This window comes from Patagioenas fasciata, chromosome 19 (assembly GCF_037038585.1).
Source record: "Patagioenas fasciata isolate bPatFas1 chromosome 19, bPatFas1.hap1, whole genome shotgun sequence".
NCBI lineage: Eukaryota > Metazoa > Chordata > Aves > Columbiformes > Columbidae > Patagioenas > Patagioenas fasciata.
The window spans coordinates 12442755-12460015 of NC_092538.1; the positions used below are offsets into that span (position 1 = coordinate 12442755).

At 53.9% G+C, this 17261-nt stretch overlaps 1 protein-coding gene across 14 annotated transcripts in view; it reads right to left on the reverse strand.

Moving 5' to 3' along the window:
- The window catches only part of MSI2 (musashi RNA binding protein 2), a 192541-nt gene that overhangs the window by 66668 nt on the left and 108612 nt on the right, over positions 1 to 17261 (reverse strand). For all 14 annotated transcript variants that reach the window (XR_011741919.1, XM_071817003.1, XM_071817004.1 and 11 more), the window contains one exon: positions 10300 to 10348. Coding sequence is in view for 13 of the 14 variants with exons in the window: in XM_071817003.1 (XP_071673104.1) it covers positions 10300 to 10348 (49 nt within the window). In the remaining variant the exon portion in view is untranslated. The remainder of the gene's footprint in view (positions 1 to 10299; positions 10349 to 17261) is intronic.

The window sequence follows — 17261 nt, forward strand, 5'->3', positions numbered from 1 at the left end:
GATAAAGTCACCACCTCCCACTACAGCTTCATTTTTAAGGCGATTTTCATCATTTCTGGTTTAAACAAAAAAAACCACTACAAAATAACTTGAAGAAAAATCTTCAAGCCCCTACCTAGAAAACTATCATTAAATCATTTGTTCATTTTTATTAGTATCACTGTAATTAAAGAGAATCATATTGCAAAAATATACCTTCAACAGCACTTATCAAACCCATCCCCGCAGCCAATCAATTAGCGCTACAATAACCTCGCTCCCTTGTTGCCTGTGCCATTAGCATTTTGATTGAATGGCTGTTGAAAAGTGACTGCTAACAGAAGATTGTGTTCAGAAAGTAATGTTTCTTTATTCGCTTTCATTGGAGCTTGTCGAGTTGTCTCCAGTTCCCACTCAAAGGAGACAAGACAGTTCCAAAAGCAGTAATTGTGATGCAGGATTATTTTTTGGCGAGATAGATTGGGTGAGGCTGGACACAAACGCCATTAAATCACTTGACAGCAGCTCTGGCTCCGGACCTGCACACAGAGCACGGGCGAGTGTCACGGCAGCACCAGCCGCCGCTGTCCCCGTAAGACACAGGCGCACCGCGGGGCTTGGCCAACACCCTGCCACCAGACCCAATAATAACAGCAATTAGTAACGCACAAACTACTCGAGGAGTTTCTGGCCGCATTTATGACTAATGGTATTGAATATTAAATGCAAAAATTTATTAGATAACCCTTTGTGCTTTGGGAATACATTGGAGAGAGTTAAGTTCGCCAGCCCTAATAAAGCCTCTAACGAAGGATGGATCTGTAACCAACATCATTAGGGAGGGGAAATGGATGCATTCCACAAGTACCATGCATTATAAAGACAAGAGTTCATTAAATCTACTATATTAAAATAAAAACGACCTGCCGTGCCAGACCGTTCTATTTACTGATGGTGGCCCCGCCGGCGCCTTCCCCGGTGAATCACGTTCTGCAAGCACAACCAGCACTTCACCAAAAACGCTTTAACTGCTTGGATATGAAACTTGCAGGCAACGTTGGGTCAGCCTGGAGAAACCCCACGTCCCAAGGGTCGTTTTTATGGCTTTGAAGGTAAAACAAACCCACCCCAGCTCCCAGTCACCCTCCTGCCTTCCCCCATGTCCCCCAGCGCACGGTGATGATGGGAAACTTGACTAATTAGCAATTTAGCAGGGAGGAAAGGGAGGGAAGCAGCAGCGAGCTGGGAAGGCTCCGCAGACCCCCATCCTCCTCCTCCCGGCAGCCGCGGCCGATCACCGTGTCAGGTACCAATTCATCTGTACACCACTCGGATCAAAGATGTAAGGTGAAAGATAAGAAGAGCATACTAAATCATCATAAAGGAAACAGTGTATAAGGCGCAGCATTTTACAAATCAAAACAGTTATAGAAATGAAACGGGATGGATATAGAAACAAAGGGAGGCAGCGCGGGGGGAGGCGGGAGGGAAGGCGCCGGATTCGGGAGATATTGAGCTCATTTCAGGTTTCCAGGCAAGTCACAAAGCCTGCAAAGAACGGGAGCAGCGACGCTCTCACTGTCATCTTAAAACAGAAATAAAATGCCAGGTACATTCATACGTGAGCATGTACACACACACATCCATACGCAAACACCCACTTGTTTATGTGCCTCTTCATACAGACACATCTATAAATATAGATACATATTCTTCATACCATTACCCGTGGCTGTTGGGCGCTTTCATCAAAGTCATCTGACCTGGAAAGCATCTGTTGTTAATACCACTGTTTTATTATTTATCAAACCCATTTCTTCCCAGAATGACGAATTCCGCTCCCGCAGCTGCTCCCGTGCTCCCGCGGCAGCTGCTCCTTCCCCGGCACGGAGCCCCAGCCCCACGTGCCGCCCCGCGCCCCCCGAACCGCAGCGGGGTCTGGAACCGGCGCTTTGTGCTCCGGTCCTGCCAGGGACAAGCGGAGCTCAGCCAAACCGGGCAGGGGCGCCGCGCCGCTTGTCTGCAAGGAAACCCACCCCACGCTTTTATCATCTGATTTTGTTGTTGTTTTCCTGCAACTGCGGGAAATTCCGGAGAAAAACCCACTGTTTTTAGTTCTTGTGCCCGCAGGAGGGACGCAAACCGGGGCTGGCATCGAGAGCAGAGACCCGACTGGAGGGAAACGGGCTGCACAAGCGGAGAAAGCGGCAAAAACCACACTGGACACAAGATGTTTGAGTAACCACGGCTCATCCAAACCTCCCATGGGCCTATGGGGGAATATCTGTCACTTACAGCATCCTCTTGCCAGGCCTCTCCCTAAGATCCTGCCCCAATTCTGCGTGTGCCGTTGAACACGTGTTGAATGCCCATGGATGGATGGTCTCCATCGCTGCGACTGACGCCAACCGCCCAGCTCCCAGATGAGTCCCACGGGGCCAGCGGTGGTGCCGCTCGGAGTCAACGCGGACAGACGGCGCCGGCAAAGAGCCCTGGGAGCCCAGGAGGGCCGCGCGGGGCCAGCGGGGCCGGGTCCGCCCGCTCCGCCCCCCGCCAAAGCGGGCAGTGGGGCCGGTGTTCGCATCCATAGGTGTTTGACAATGGACAACAATCTGCGCATTATTGCAGTAGTTTAAGGTGCTCTTTCTGGTCTAGAAAACACTCAAATTTAAAACAAAAAAAACCCACAACCCAAATCTGCCGACCTGCAGTTTTCGGAAAGAAGCTGTTTCTCAACTTATTCTATCGAATCCAGCAAAAAAAAAAGTGCCAGATGTTCTTATTTCAGCTTATATACACAAAAAAACATACAAGATAAGCAAAATCACTCCTTGCCAGTACATATTAATCAACCTAATTAAAGAAATCCTCAGTCAAAACTGAACGTTTTGGGAAAAAGGCTGAGTAGGGGCGAGAGGCGCCGACGGGAAGCGGCGGAGCCCACGAGCCCGAGCGACACGAGGAGCACGACACGGAGCAGGAGTCGCGGTTCTCAGAGGGGCCTGCTCCTCCCTGCCCACGCCGGACGGATCTAGGGTCAGTAATATTAACAGCTGCTAATTTGCTAACACCAGAGGATTGATTAGGGGGAACGTATCCACGCAAGAGCTGTAAACCGTTGAGTGCGGGGCAGCAATGTTTCCACTTGCGCACCCCATTGTCAAGCCCTCCTTCCACAGCACAGCCACTCCAAGCTCTCTGCTCGCAGAAGTGGCCCCTGGGGTGATTTCTGCCCTGGGCTCTAGCACCCCAGAGCCACACACCCATCCAGGTACCTGCACAGATACACCCCACAGCCTAATTAACAACATGTAATTAACAGCGCCCCCCGAATTAACAACACGTAAAAAACAATGTCCAGAAAGGCAGAAGGGCAGCGGGGATGGCAAGGACACGGCGCGGCGGAGCCGCTCGAGCGGGACCTGCGGGGGGAAAAGCCTTCGTCACCAGCATTATTTGTGAGACCCGTGTTTCTGCTGAATCTCAAGAATCTGGGGACAGGGGCCGCATTATCTGTTCGTTTGAACAGATCACCAGGAGGTTTTACATATGGCGATGACCTTGCAGAATTAAAGGCTCCATCAGCCCCCGCGTCCCGGGCGGGAGCGAGGAGGTGGCTGATGGAGGGATGCGCTGCACCGGGCAGGGAACACCCTCCTCACCCTCACTCAAACCGCTCTGAAAGCTGCGCTAGCAAACCCAGCAGAAAGCAGAGCTCTAGGGAAAACAAAAGCTCCTTCCCCCCCAGGCGTGTTTGAGAGGACTCGCCCGTCTGCCTTCGGCGACCTGCGGGGAGAAGAAAACCGCGCGCCGGGGAGCGAACGCTGCGCAGCGGCTCGGTGCTTCCATCTCGCATCCGGGCACGGCCGTGCTGCGAGGAGCTGCTGTTCTCTCAAGGTCACCATGCAGATTTTAATTCTGCTGGCTGTAATGAGACTGCCCATCTATGTAAATGTTGCGTTTTGTTCTCCTCCTGTTTCTGGCCTTTCCTCAATTAACATTTTCAAGCAGTCCCACAAGACTGGAAGCAATAGCCACTGATCGCTTCGCTCCTGCATTCTGGGAAGGAAAAGGGGTGGGTTTCATCGGCTGAGCAGAATCACAAACAAGATCTTATTCACGGCGTTCAGGGTTTCTTGCCATTCACAGATCATCAGGATTTTTGCTAATTTGTCTGTCACTCAACCCAGCTGCTCACAGTGACAATGAGGATGCTGAACTGCATTCGGATCCAATGACCCCGCTGTCTCCTCCAGGCAGCTCCAGCTGGGCAGACCGCGGTGTGCGCCCAACACTGCTCCTGGCACAGCTCACATCCCGACTTTCTGCAGGGTAACACAACCATCATCTCAAATAAGTTCTTAACTGTTTGCACAGCTCTTGCTTTAGGTGTCCTGGAGAACCTTTCGGAGATGAGGCAGCGTCTGCTGCTCTGCCCTGTGCTCTCCAATACGACCGCAGTCTGACCGCACTGAGTTATCGACAGCGGTCAGTACTAAGTGAATGGGAAGATTATTCTTTCCAAGGCGGTGACGGTTCCCCACAGATCTCTGGGAGGGAACAGCCCGTCTTCTGCTCACTGTCCTGCCCACACTGAGCGCTGGATGCCCCAGACACCTCCTGTGAGCCCAGCGCCGCCGTCCCCACCTTCCTGTGCCCCTGCTCTCCCATCTGAGGCACTTGGACATCGGCCTCGGCTCACCTGCAAACCCACCATTTATTGCAGTCCAGTGGTTTCAGGGAGCTTAACTGATATTTGAAAAGCTGTATCGTACCTTCTGTACCCAGGTGCCGCAGAAAACCCCTTTGCAGAGCTGCCGTCACCTCCGCGGGAGGGGACACGGGGCACAGCGCCCAGTGCCCTTCGGCCACCACCTGTCACTGCCCTCTCAGGGCCATCGGGAGGACGCTGGATAAATCCAGAGGGCAAAAAGGTCTGGCTGTGCAGGGCCCTCCCTCTGGGGAGAGGGAACTGAATGACCTGTTTCGAGGTGTTAGCTCTGGAGACAAGATAGAAATGAGGTTTACAAACCCGCTGTCCTTTACACCATGCTGCTGATATTTACCCTAAAGTCTGACTGTGGAACCAAAGACTTCCAAACTAATTGCTGGGCTGTGTGTGCAGCCCTCACTGGAGGTCGGTGGGACTTTTTTCTTCTTATTATTATTGTCTTTGCTTGTTAAACGAGAAGATAAAACTGCCGAGCCATCTCCCAAGCGCTGCCGGTGAGCCGAGTCGCTCCTCTTCTTCAGAGGAAGCGTCTGCACACCCCTATTCCTGGCCAGGGCAGCTGTTCACTCCTTCTCCTCTGGATGTAATTTTCATTACTGGTATAAAATGAAGCAATAAGGTATGACAGACAGTACGTAGCTGGGCAATTATTCCAAGCCCCAGGTGGCGTTCTCCGGCGCGAGGCTGGGGGCAGAGTGACTGTAACCACCCGAGACGTGCAATAATCGCCTCGAACAGCGTGGCCAGAGCCTGATCCGCATTCTGAGGCAGAGCCTGCCGGGACGCGGGGCTCGTCCCGGCCCCAACGCCGTCATTTTCACACTTCACATAAGCTGCCCTGACGCAGCAGCAATAGGTGCTGGCCAGGAAATTAGAAGATGAGGGAGACAGATCCAAGAATTGGCAGCTTGTCCTTTTGGTTTGTGTGTTGGAGCAGCACTGAGCCCCAGCAGCACTGAGCCCCAGCAGTGCGGCGGGACCGTCACCCTGGCCCTGGGGACACCCTGGAGGTCCCCAGTGCATGGTACAGGGGCCAAGGGGGAGGAATCGGTGCCAAAGGGGAAAGCGGGGGACGTGGCCGCAGCCCCGGAACAGGAGCCCGTCCCCGCTGCTACGCGGCCCCGCCGGGACGGGGAGATGTGGATTTGCTCTGCAGCCGCCAACGCGTTGTACGACATGAATATTTATAAGCGAGGATGTAATATTAAAAACATACACATATAAAATATTAATATGGCACATGTCATAGCTGCAATCTAAACAGATAGGTATGACTGATGGCGTTAGCGCTCAGCCATCACCCCTTTCACTGATAGGTCTGTAAATGGTAAATAACATTAACTAATGAATCTTCGCAGCCCTCATGTGAAGTTTGCAAGCAAATATTTGCTTAAAAGGCGCTCTAAAAAAACCCCTGTCTGCAGCTACTGCTCCCTCCGAGCCCGTGGCCGGAGCCAAGCGCCCTGGCTCCGCACATCCAGGTTGAAGCCGCTCTCCTGGTGTCCTGGGCTGGGTTTCACCCCAGCCAGCGCTCCCCTCCAAGCCCCGTTTCTGAACTGCTACCACTGACAGGGGAATAAAAGCTCGTCTCATCGAGGGAAGCAATAACAATAATACTGCCTCTATTTATATCTTATGTCACGCTTTTCATCCGAAGCCCTTAAAGCACTTTACGCTCTTAAAAAACCACGAGTGCCAGAATCCTGCAGGTCAAACCTGGCTGAACAGCAGCTCTCGCTTCAGCTCCATCCTTCTGAAAGCAAAACTACGTGAGAAGGCGAAAGGTTCCTCCTCAAAACGCAGGCGACTATCGCCAGACTGCTGCCAAGGAAAGCTACGCTGAAAACGGCCAAATTAGGCAATTATTTCTATATATTTTAAGTACTCTTTACTCAAAACTGCCTGGGGATGCATTCTTAAATGCACATGACCTTGCCTTACTTGAGGGAGATGGCAATAAACAAATAATTACAGCGACTCTTAATTATATTTATGTCTCATCTATAAAAATGTCAATTATAACTTCAGAGGGTCATCTACATAACGGAGGCTTTGGCAGCCGGACAGAACACAAATGGCTATTTCTCTCCTAAGAAAAGCATCACCCTTCGCCCAGGCCCAGCGACAGCTCACTAACAACATCTCCCAGTAAATACACCCATTACACCCACCGCTTCACCTGGACAATTTTATGCCCCGAAATCTGCTGCACGGGGCCGGTGCAAACAGGACAGAGCCTGCGCTGTGTCTCGGTGCCACGAGATGCACAGGCACGGAGCTTTCAGGCTGGATTCTGCAGTTCTGGACCAAACCCCGCACCCTTCTGCCCCTGGGTTGATAGAGCCCGGCCCTCCTGGCCTCGCGGGCACGGAAACACCAACCACGCTGCCGCATCAGTGCTTGTCTCCTGGAGATGTCTGAACCCCCAGCACAGGGGATGCTGTGTGCATCACACAGACTGCCTACCTTTAATTTTGTTTAGTTTTAAGATTAAAGCGGTCCCGATCACATGCTGTCACTTCCCTGCCATTCCCAACCGTCTGAGAGAGTTAATTGATACGAAAATAACTCTGGGGCTGCACGGCTTTGAAAAACACACAGTATTACATTCAATACCGGCAGTTACAGCTTGGGGGATTCGATCGCTCACAATCTCTGGTTGTCTTTTTGCAAGTTGAAGCCACGGAACGAGACGTGCGGGGAGAAGAGCTGGAGCAGCTGCGGGACTGGGACAACACGTTGAGAGGAGCTGGAGCCCGAGCAGCTGCGGGACTGAGACAACATGTTGAGAGGAGTTGGAGCTGGAGCAGCTGCAGGACTGAGACAACATGTTGAGAGGAGTTGGAGCTGGAGCAGCTGCAGGACTGAGACAACACATCGAGAGGAGCTGGAGCAGCCCCGGGACTGAGACAACATGTCAAGAGGAGCTGGAGCCGGAGCAGCCCCGGGACTGAGACAACACGTTGAGAGGAGCTGGAGCTGGAGCAGCCGCGGAACGAGACGCGTGGGGAGCGCATGAGGCCGGGCCGGAGCGTCCCACCGCGGTGACCATCGTGTGCTCCTCCCTCGCTCACCTCACCTCACCCTCCCGCCCCACAGCCGCGGGAGGAAAGGGGAGCTGCCAAACACGCTCATTTTCCTTCCCACAAAACGCAGAGCAGCCTGCAGCACACAGCGTTTTCTCTCGGTTGTAGTGGATACAACAAACCTGCAAATCCCACCACCGGGGTCCGGGCGGCCCAGGAAGGGCGCAGCACAAGGACGTCCGTGTGTCCTGGAGCTGCCGTCCCCGGTTGGTCAAGAAGGACATCGGCATCATCATCATCACCGCCCCGCCAGGCTCCCTCCAAGCCCACCGATCAATAGCTAATGCTGAACTCCAGATTTTATCTGCACTTTGCAAGGGTAACAAAACAACAGCACCCTCTCTTTTTTTCTTTCTCATTACTAAATCCTTTCAGGACTGACCTGGCCATTTTCAGCTCTATGACATTTTAGGCAGAGATGAAAGTGATGGAAGCGAATCTTCCTGGGTGTCTGGAGAACCTGGGGGTGGGTTTTGCTCCCTGTACGCAATCGCAGCGGTACAGTCCAGGGTACAGAAATGGCAGATTACCAACACTTTCCTTCTAAGAACAAGTGGCATCCTAACTAAGCTGGCCTGGAGTCACTTGCTGTCTAAGTGCTCATTCCCTCCGTGCCCAGGATCACAACTCGGTGGCCAAGCCAGGAGAACCCTCGCCAGACAACGTGCCCGGTGGAGCCGGGATGTTCTGCCCACACTGCTCCAACAATTCACCGCTCCCGCAATCACACACAGGTTTTGCAGCCTGCCACTAGCACAGCTAGACAGACAGGCACAAAACGCAACAACCTGGAGTCTTCTTTTCCTTGCAGAACACCCAGAATAGCTGGACATTAAAAGAGACACCAGCAGAGGCAGCAAAGCGGTTCACTTGATGACATTTTCAACGTTATAAAAGTTATGTGCTCCGTTGGCCAGGCATTAAGTTTTATTTTGAGTGGGTTTTTCAAGCCTTCCCAAGGTATTAATAAAACTGTTGAGTGGTGAGCAGTGTTGAAAATCCCCCTTACTATGCCCGGTTAAATCTGTGCATTCCCACTCGGCAACTGGTGCTGGCCCAGCGCCGCGCGTGCTGGGTTACACACACCAGTAACGCACCAGTAACGCACCCGTGCCACAATTATGTCAACGAACATTCTCAACTTGCTTGCAAGGAAATTCCCCTCGCCTCCCAGCAGCAGGGAGCGAATCTTAATCCTTTCCTTTCCTACGCTGCTTATTCCAGGCATGGACTACAGTAAACCACAACGGATATTTTATCTGCCATTCCTCTTTCTCTTGGCTAATTTGAAGATACAGATTGCAACCCGCAAGTGGGTTTAAGAACTGCCATTAACGCTGTCGCCGCGCACCGCTGCATTTTAAATGCGTTTCCAACGCAATCAGAATGTCACAGTTTGTAAAATCTGGGGTGATTTTATAAACGATCGATGTGGCAGAACTCGCTTCATCCCAACAGCCCACCAGCCACTTCATTAGCCCCCCCGTCCCCTGCTGGGCACACAGGAGGTAACGTCGCCTCCCCAGCGGCACCCGGCGTCTGCTCCAGGTCCTTCTGCACCCTTAGTTCCTCCCCCTTACACAGCACCCCGGAGTCCCCAGGCCAGGCCGGGGTGCGAGGGGCACCCGGCAGAGCCGGGGCTGCGGGAGCCCTGAGCTGCTTCCCACGCTGCCTCCAATCGCCCGTCACGTTAAAGCGGGGAGACCAGAGGCATCAAATCAATCCCTCTGAAGCGAAGAGGGTCTCTGAGCCTGTCCCCAGCGCGGCAGCCGGTGCCACAGGTACGTGTGTCCCCCCCAGGGGAGCAGCGGGGCCGCCAGGCTCGCTCCCTGCAGCAGCAATGACGTGAACCCGCGCCGGGAGACGGAGGAGCGTCATTTATTCCCACTGAAAGGAATGGCTGTAATATTGAAAATAATCCTCAGCTCATTTTCACAGAGCTGTACAAGGGGTGATGAAACCTCCTCTCTCCTGTGAAATATGTGGAGGGAAATCCCTCTTCTGGAGACCTCGCTTATTCTGAGCTGCCGGCACCGGAGGACAAGCAGTCTCAGCGCCAAAGCTCCAGTGCGCGTGAAACCCCAGAAGAAGGGTTTAGCACCTTAATTTCCTGGCGTCTCAGCTTAACTGGCCTTATGCCCAGCTTAATGTAACGCCAGCCTAGCCGTCCTGCTTCAGACGCTCTGCTTTCCTGCAGCCTCACGCACAGCTCCCGGGCTCTGCCACCCCCAGGGACGTCACCAAGCCCAACCACGGTCCTCCCAAGGATCAGCCATCACGCTGACCAGGAACGTCACCTCGAACCGGGAAAGCCCGCGGCACGCAGCATCCCGTGCCGAGGAGCCCGTCCTCTGCGAGACCCACACACGGAGGGAGCGCCTCAAACCAAGCGGCTCTGCCGGTGCGGCACCGCGGGCCACCGCGTCGGCACTGCTTTGTGGCTCTGCCGACCGTGCAGAAGCTGCCACCAAACGCGATGTCGGAGCTGCCGGTCTCTCTTACCTCTATGCCTGTTGGTCGTCTTGTCAAACATAAGCATGGCGTCCTCTACCTGCAAGACACAAGAGGGGAGATGCGGCTTTAACACACGGGTTCACAGAAACACAACGGACGAACAGGGAGGGGGAGATAAAGGCAGGAGGAGCCATGACTCGAGCACCATGTGTCACATCTCCCTGCTTTTGCTCAGACTCGGCTCTTCCTTTTGGAAATCTGTTGCTTTCAACCCATCCCAGCTGACGTTTCATCCTGAAGCAGAAAAGTGAACGTTAGAAGTTCTGCTGCCCTAGAAAGCCAGAGATCTGAGCAGCTTCTCCACCTCTCATCTGTCCCTGCCTGTGCCTCATTGGAGCCGCTTCCCTTTGTAGGGAGATGATAAGGAAGGGCCAGGAGAGGGATTGTGGACGCAAACGGAGGCCATGGCTTCTCCACACCAGAGCCGCTGTCCTGGCTGAGAACCAGGAGGTTTCAGGCAAGAAAGGGATTCGGGGGTTTTGAAAAGGCCTTTTGAAAAGCCAGAGGAGAGAGGGGAGAGAGGAGGGCTCGGCATTTCCACTTCACAAGAGAGATGACTGATGAGACGTACTGAAGTGCAACCAAATTGCTTTCAACTTTCATTACTATTTGCATGATTTATTCCACCTCCATTTAATCTGTGCAGCCACACCTAAAATTTTACACTTATTGCAGAAGGATGCAGCGCTGGGTTTATTTTGCGGCGTTATCACATTGGCAGCTGTTGATCCGAGGCCGCAGGGGCCGGGCAGGATTTGCTGCAGGAACCGTCCTGGGTAACCCGTCTGAAGAGGAATTACGGACCCTGCTCCCTGTTGCACACCGGGCTGATCAAAACCTCCGTCAGCCTAAACTGCAGGAGTCGCTGGGGAAGGGAGGAGACCTGGGAAGAAAAGGTTTTATTCTCTAAAGGACTCCGCTGGTTGCTGGGGGGTGGGTTTGGGGATGGGTTTTTCGGCTGGGAGGTTGGGTTTTAAAGTGATTCATCTGATACTTCCATGTTCTTACATCCTGGCTTTCTATAGATCATTTCTTTTAGCGAAGGGACTCTGAGCGCAGTTACACACACTCTGCATCTTACACCGTGCCTAAACCCATCTGAAAACCTCTCCCGAGTTCACTTGTTCTCAACTTCCCCAGTCCGAGCGGTTTGCAAAGTGTGTTAGCAACGGCCTGAGATGGAGAACCACGTGTCTCCTCGATACCCATCTCGAATGAGACCCGAAGATGCTGACGCACTGAAAAATCCAAACCACGTTCAGCAGAGAGCCATTTGTCCCGCTGTTTTTCTTTACTCCACGGAAGAAAACTCATGAGTAATATCAGCAGGCAGATAAGGACAGAGCTCCCCGTCCCTGACCACCACCGCTTATCTCTGCTCCAGGGTTATGTCTGCACAGCAACCTTTATTTTTCATTCTCAGAGGTCCTGGCCTCGCTGGAAACCAGAACTACACATCGCACCCAGTGCTGTTCCCCGGAGCAGCGCGGCTGCGGCGCCCCGGCCCACGCTCGCCACCCGCCTGTCCCCATGCCCATCGCTGGTCTCGAGCGTAACCCTCCTGCCCCAAATCCACAGCAGCGCCCAGCCCAGGGAGCTCCTGTCCGGATCCACACACCCCAGGGTGACACCTCCTCCTGCGGGGACATTCCTGGGGATGTCTTTAGAAGGGCTGCTCACATTGGTGTTGGGGGAGAAGAGCTGTAAGATGAGGCGCCACACGGCTCCGACCTCGCCTGAGCGCGGCCACGGCAGCCCAGGGCAGGGCAGAGCCTGACATTCCAGAGCCGGGGCTCTGAACCTCTTGTGCGGCCTCATCCTGCTCCTCCAAGCGCTGCCGTGGCAGAGGGGACAGGTCCCGGCACAGGAGGGGGCTCAGGCCACGCTGCTCATTCCCGCTCGCACGGGGGATCTGCCCGTCCCACGGCACAGCGCGACGCCCCCTCCCGCCCGCCACCCCGCGTCCTCTGGCCGAGCAACATCTTCTGCCGCGCGTACGAAGGCCCCGCTTCGCTGGCGCGGTGATCTTGGCAGAGCCCCGCTTTATGCAAATAGCTGCTCATTAGCAGTCCCAGCGCGGCCAGCGCCGAGGTCCCCACCGCGTCCCTCCCCGCGGCGGCTCCCGCTCGGCACCGCGGCAGCGCCGGCAACGCCAGCGGGGCAGCCGCGGCCCAAGCACGCCCTCCACACAGAATAATCAGTGGGGTGTTCTTGAAGCCAGCTGGTGCCCTTTCAACAATGTCTAATTGGTTATCTTTTCTGTTTCCTAAGGTCAGAACATTTTATCTCCGTCTCTGCCCTTTCTGAGGTTACCCCACCCTGCGTTATTTTTTAGGGCAGCCATTGTAGCAGAAGAATAGCCTCTTTCCTCCATAGCCCGGTGACACAATGAGACTTCTTGAAACCTCCTGAATAGATAAAGTGCGACGGCAAAAGGAAAATTCTATTAACGCTTTGCAAAATAAAACATCTAAGAGCTGGTCAGACAAGCACCAGAAGAAAATCAAGATGGAGAGGGCAGCGCGCTTAGAAAAACTTCTCACCAGTTGCAAAAAGGTGGCGAGGGAGGGGGAGAAAGAAACTTATTAATTCAGAAGCCCATCAACGGCATGGAAATCTGGCAGAACAGCAAGAACTGCATCTCCAAGAATCTGAACATACAAAGGGCTGAATAGAATGAGCGAACGGCGCTGCCTCACACACAGCCCGTTTCTCACGGGTCTCTGGGAATCAAACACAAGCGGTTTGTTCAAGTTTTCGTCAAGGAGAAATAAGGGGCGCAGTGGAGGTAACCGGCAGTAAACCCTGCACTGAGCAAGTCGATCCCTGCTTCAGGGGAAGGAAAGCAAGCACAACCCACAGATGAAACTCAGGCAGATTCAGCAGCTGGGAGCGCCAGAAGCTCCCCCCGTCCTGCAGGAGTGAGTGACCCCCAACACCGCTCCGGAGCCGCGGGACAGCACGTTCACCGGGTCTCGACCCAAAACCTGCGACTCCCACCGCGCTTATGAACGAGAAGAAGGTGGAAGCGGGACTGAGAGGGGCGATGGGCACCCGCAGGGCCGGGTGCACCCAGCGCAGCCGAGCCCCCCAAAGCTCTGGGAAATCCAAAACCTGATATTCCTTTGAGATGTAGTGTGGCTCAACACGGAGGCTTAAAGGAGCTGGTTAATCTGAACTAATTATTGCCATCAAATGAGAGTGCATTACAAAACGAACACTCTTGGCACTCAAGGTGAAAAAGAAAAGAGGACTTGCCAGATAACACCAGTTACAAACGGACTCGTAAGCCCAACTTCTCTGCCCCAGCATACCCCACACATACACCCAATTTAGACCCAGTTCCTTACAGAAAGCCTAACTAATGGGCTTTAGTTTATTTAACATTTTTTTTCAATCCACTTGTGCTCTGAGGAAAGGGCTACAGACTCCTTTAATCACTGCCTGCAAGGAGCAACGGGGAGAATAGCAGGCGAGAAAAACCTGGAGGAGCCAAAGGCTTTAATAATCCAACAGTTCCCAGGGCTATTTAAAATATGCCCAACCAGCTCACAAAAGGCTCCACGGAGATAAATGTATTTGATTTTCTTCCACTTTAATGGAGGCATACATTTAATGCAACAAAACCAGGGTGACCTAAATAAAATGACTATTAATTGTACTCAGAAAGGCTCTGAATTTAATGCGACTGATCCAGCCCGGCACAACATTCTCCGCTCATTCCTCCCTTATCTGGTCGGGATTCCGGCCCCTCTGTCCCGGGCTCAGTGACCAAGCCCCCATCCCCCTGCACCCCAAACGCTGGTTTGGATCAGGGGCTTCACACCTCCCGCTTCTTGTTCCTCCACTGGAACCCACGGGAAATGCCCATAACTACAGGGGATGGACGCGGCTCTTTACGCCTCACACCCACATCCAGCCCAGGAAAAGCTTTTCCCGATCCCAAGCCGCAGTTTCTGACACATCCAGAGCAGGCTGGGATGTTCCTGCGGCCCCACAAGCGTCCCCAGGGGACAGGAGCTGTTTGCTCCCAACACTCCCGAGCGGCTTTGGTGCCACGATCTCATCCCTTCCAGGTAAAGAAGAATTAGGACAAACAAACCCAACCAAGCCCGGTGTCCTGGGGAGCAGGCATCACAGCGCGACGGCGCTCGGCCCCACGCAGCCCTGTGTTTCCCCCGCTCTGACCCCAACCCGTCAGCTTGACGGGTCCAACATTTCCACTCTTCCCAGAAAGGAGTGCTGGATATTGGGGTCCAATTCCTCAAATTATTTATACACACTGCACAACTCCTCCAATATTTTGCTTTCTGAAGCAGAAAAACCTCTCGGCTGCTAGTAAACTGTCAGGTGCTATTATTTTAAATGCGCATGTGAAACCGAAGCGCCAGCACCACACTTCTGCAGATTTACAACCTCCCCGCACATAAATTAAGACAAATGCGTATCGCACACCACACAGTCAGAGAAACCGCTCCCCCGCACCAGCCTCCGGGGTTGATTGCAATGGAATTAAACAAAGAAACAAACACTTCAACCTTTTCTCATCGCTCTGTCATCGCCCGGGCAACCTGGATGCGGGGTTGGGCCCTCCTGACTGTGTCCCAGCACCTGTGTCACACCGGACCCCAGCATGGCCGGTCCCATCCCAGCACCCATGTCACACCGGACCCCAGCATGGCTGGTCCCGTCCCACCACCCGTGTCACACCAGACCCCGTCCCACCACCCGTGTCACACCAGACCCCATCCCACCACCCGTGTCACACCAGACCCCATCCCACCACCCGTGTCACACCAGACCCTGTCCCAGCACCCGTGTCACACCAGACCCGAGCGTGGTCGGTCCTGTCCCAGCACCCTGCACTGACACCGGGTTTAGTAAACCCCAAAGCCCAGCCCTGCTGGGCTGGGACTCTGATGGGAGCTCCCCCTGGGCTGGGACACACCGGGGTCCCTCTGAGCGCTCCCCGGGTGTGCGGTGACAACTCGCCCACCGAGGACCGGCACATTATGCACCGTGCTAATAATCAATGCCATACTGTGCAGGAGCAAATTCCAGTGCTAGCAATTTCCCCCCCAGCAGTCAAGGCTTTAAAAAGTCTTCTTCAGCAATTATAGCTAATAAAACTACAATTTTATTCAACACACACATATCATTGTAACTAATTTTGCTCCATCAGGGCTGAAATTAAAACAGTCATTCAATCACGTTAATCTCAGGGCTTGCTCACCAGCCGTGACATGGCAAAGAGCATCCCCAAGGCTTGCCAAAAACCACAGCGGCTACTCCTGGGCTCCAAAACGCTCCTGCAAAAACCCAACCCGTTACTCAACACTTACTCCACCAAGGGGATGCGAGAATGATTAACGCTCTGCAGAAAACCAGCTTTCCACAGCACGACAAATTAAAGATGACTCCATAGACCATTTCTCATGAGTTCCTTCTCTGCATTAGTAATATGAAGTATTGATGAAAACACGGCTCTTTGCCACGCTCTGATCGAGTTATAAACCATATGAGGGCTCTCGGAGCTTTCCTTTGACCTGGTGTCTTGGCTGAGAACTTCTCGTCCCCGTCCGATTCCAGCTCACGTTAGCTAACACCCCTGATTGGGAACACAGGGCTCCTGCAACAACAAAAGAACCCGCCCCACCAACAAACAGCTCGGAAACCAAAGGCATTTCTTCCTTCAGCCTCAGGGCTGCGGTGCCAGAGCAAAGCCAAGCCCTGGGCTGAGCTCTGCAGCCGGGTCTAACCGCCCAGAACCATTCCTGCTGTCCCCTGGCTCCGACAGTCCAATGGAAACAGGTTCCAGCGCCCATTTCTGAGAGCAGGAAGAGTCAGAGGAGCCGACACCGAGACCACGTCTCGGGGAGCTCGCAGGAGACAGCAAGACACCCCAAATCTCCTGCCCTACAATTCTACATGAACGGTTTCTAGACAAGCCCTGTAAGCAGCAGTGCACCCCATGATTAACTGAGGCCAACACCCCCAGGCCAGCAGCGCTGTGCTGATAAACATCCAGTGCACATACCATGCATTATTTCTACACATCTCCCCAACAACCGAGTAACTCAGCACCAGTGTTTCCTTGCGAGATCCACAAACGAACAAAGAACTCGAGCTCCATCCATCCCGCTCCAGCCCCGTGCCCTCACTATCACCAGATAAACCCGTAAGGCAGACACACACTAACGGTACTTTTAAAACGCACACACGATAATTTTAAAATGTTCCTTTTGGCACGCACACAGGAGCTGTTCGGGTTTACGTGTTTAAGCCCCTGCTGCTCAAATGTAGGAGAACTCTTGTTCATTTGAAGCAAACGCTGAGAGCCCCACATAACCACATCACTCCAACTGGGGCTTAAATGTATCAAACATCACCAGAGCCACAAGCACCAACACCGCTGCCGCTCCCCGCGGCTCCTTCCTCCATCGGGTGCCCTCAGGCCGAGCTCTCCCGCGGGGTTCATCGCCCCAAAGCTGCGGGGCAGGGAAAGGGCCGTTCTGCCCCCGGGGGCACGGCAGGAACTTGGCTCCTTCAGCATTTCGGCAGCCAGGTGCGAGGTGGTTTGTGCGCTTCCTTTCACGGAACATTAGCTGCCGTCAGCAGGAATGATTCCCGTTCCCGTCACGGCGCTCGCCCGCGTTCAGCGCCGCGGACCTGCGGCCCCGTTCCACCCAGGAGCGGGAAGCGGTGCCGCCCGGCCAGGGCAGGGCTGGGGAAGGACGGACAGACGCGGATGTGCACTCGGCAGCCGGCGAGCACCCCCGGCATCAGCTGCATGAGCTACCGCTACCTGAAAAGCCAAATTCAGACATCTGTCCCCTTTCTGGGCTGTGGCAATGCTGGCATTTAATTTAATTACAGCACCAGTTCCGACTCTGCTGGCTCTGCCGCGGCCACGGGCCGGGAGGGCACGAGGCATTTCCCACACAAGGAAC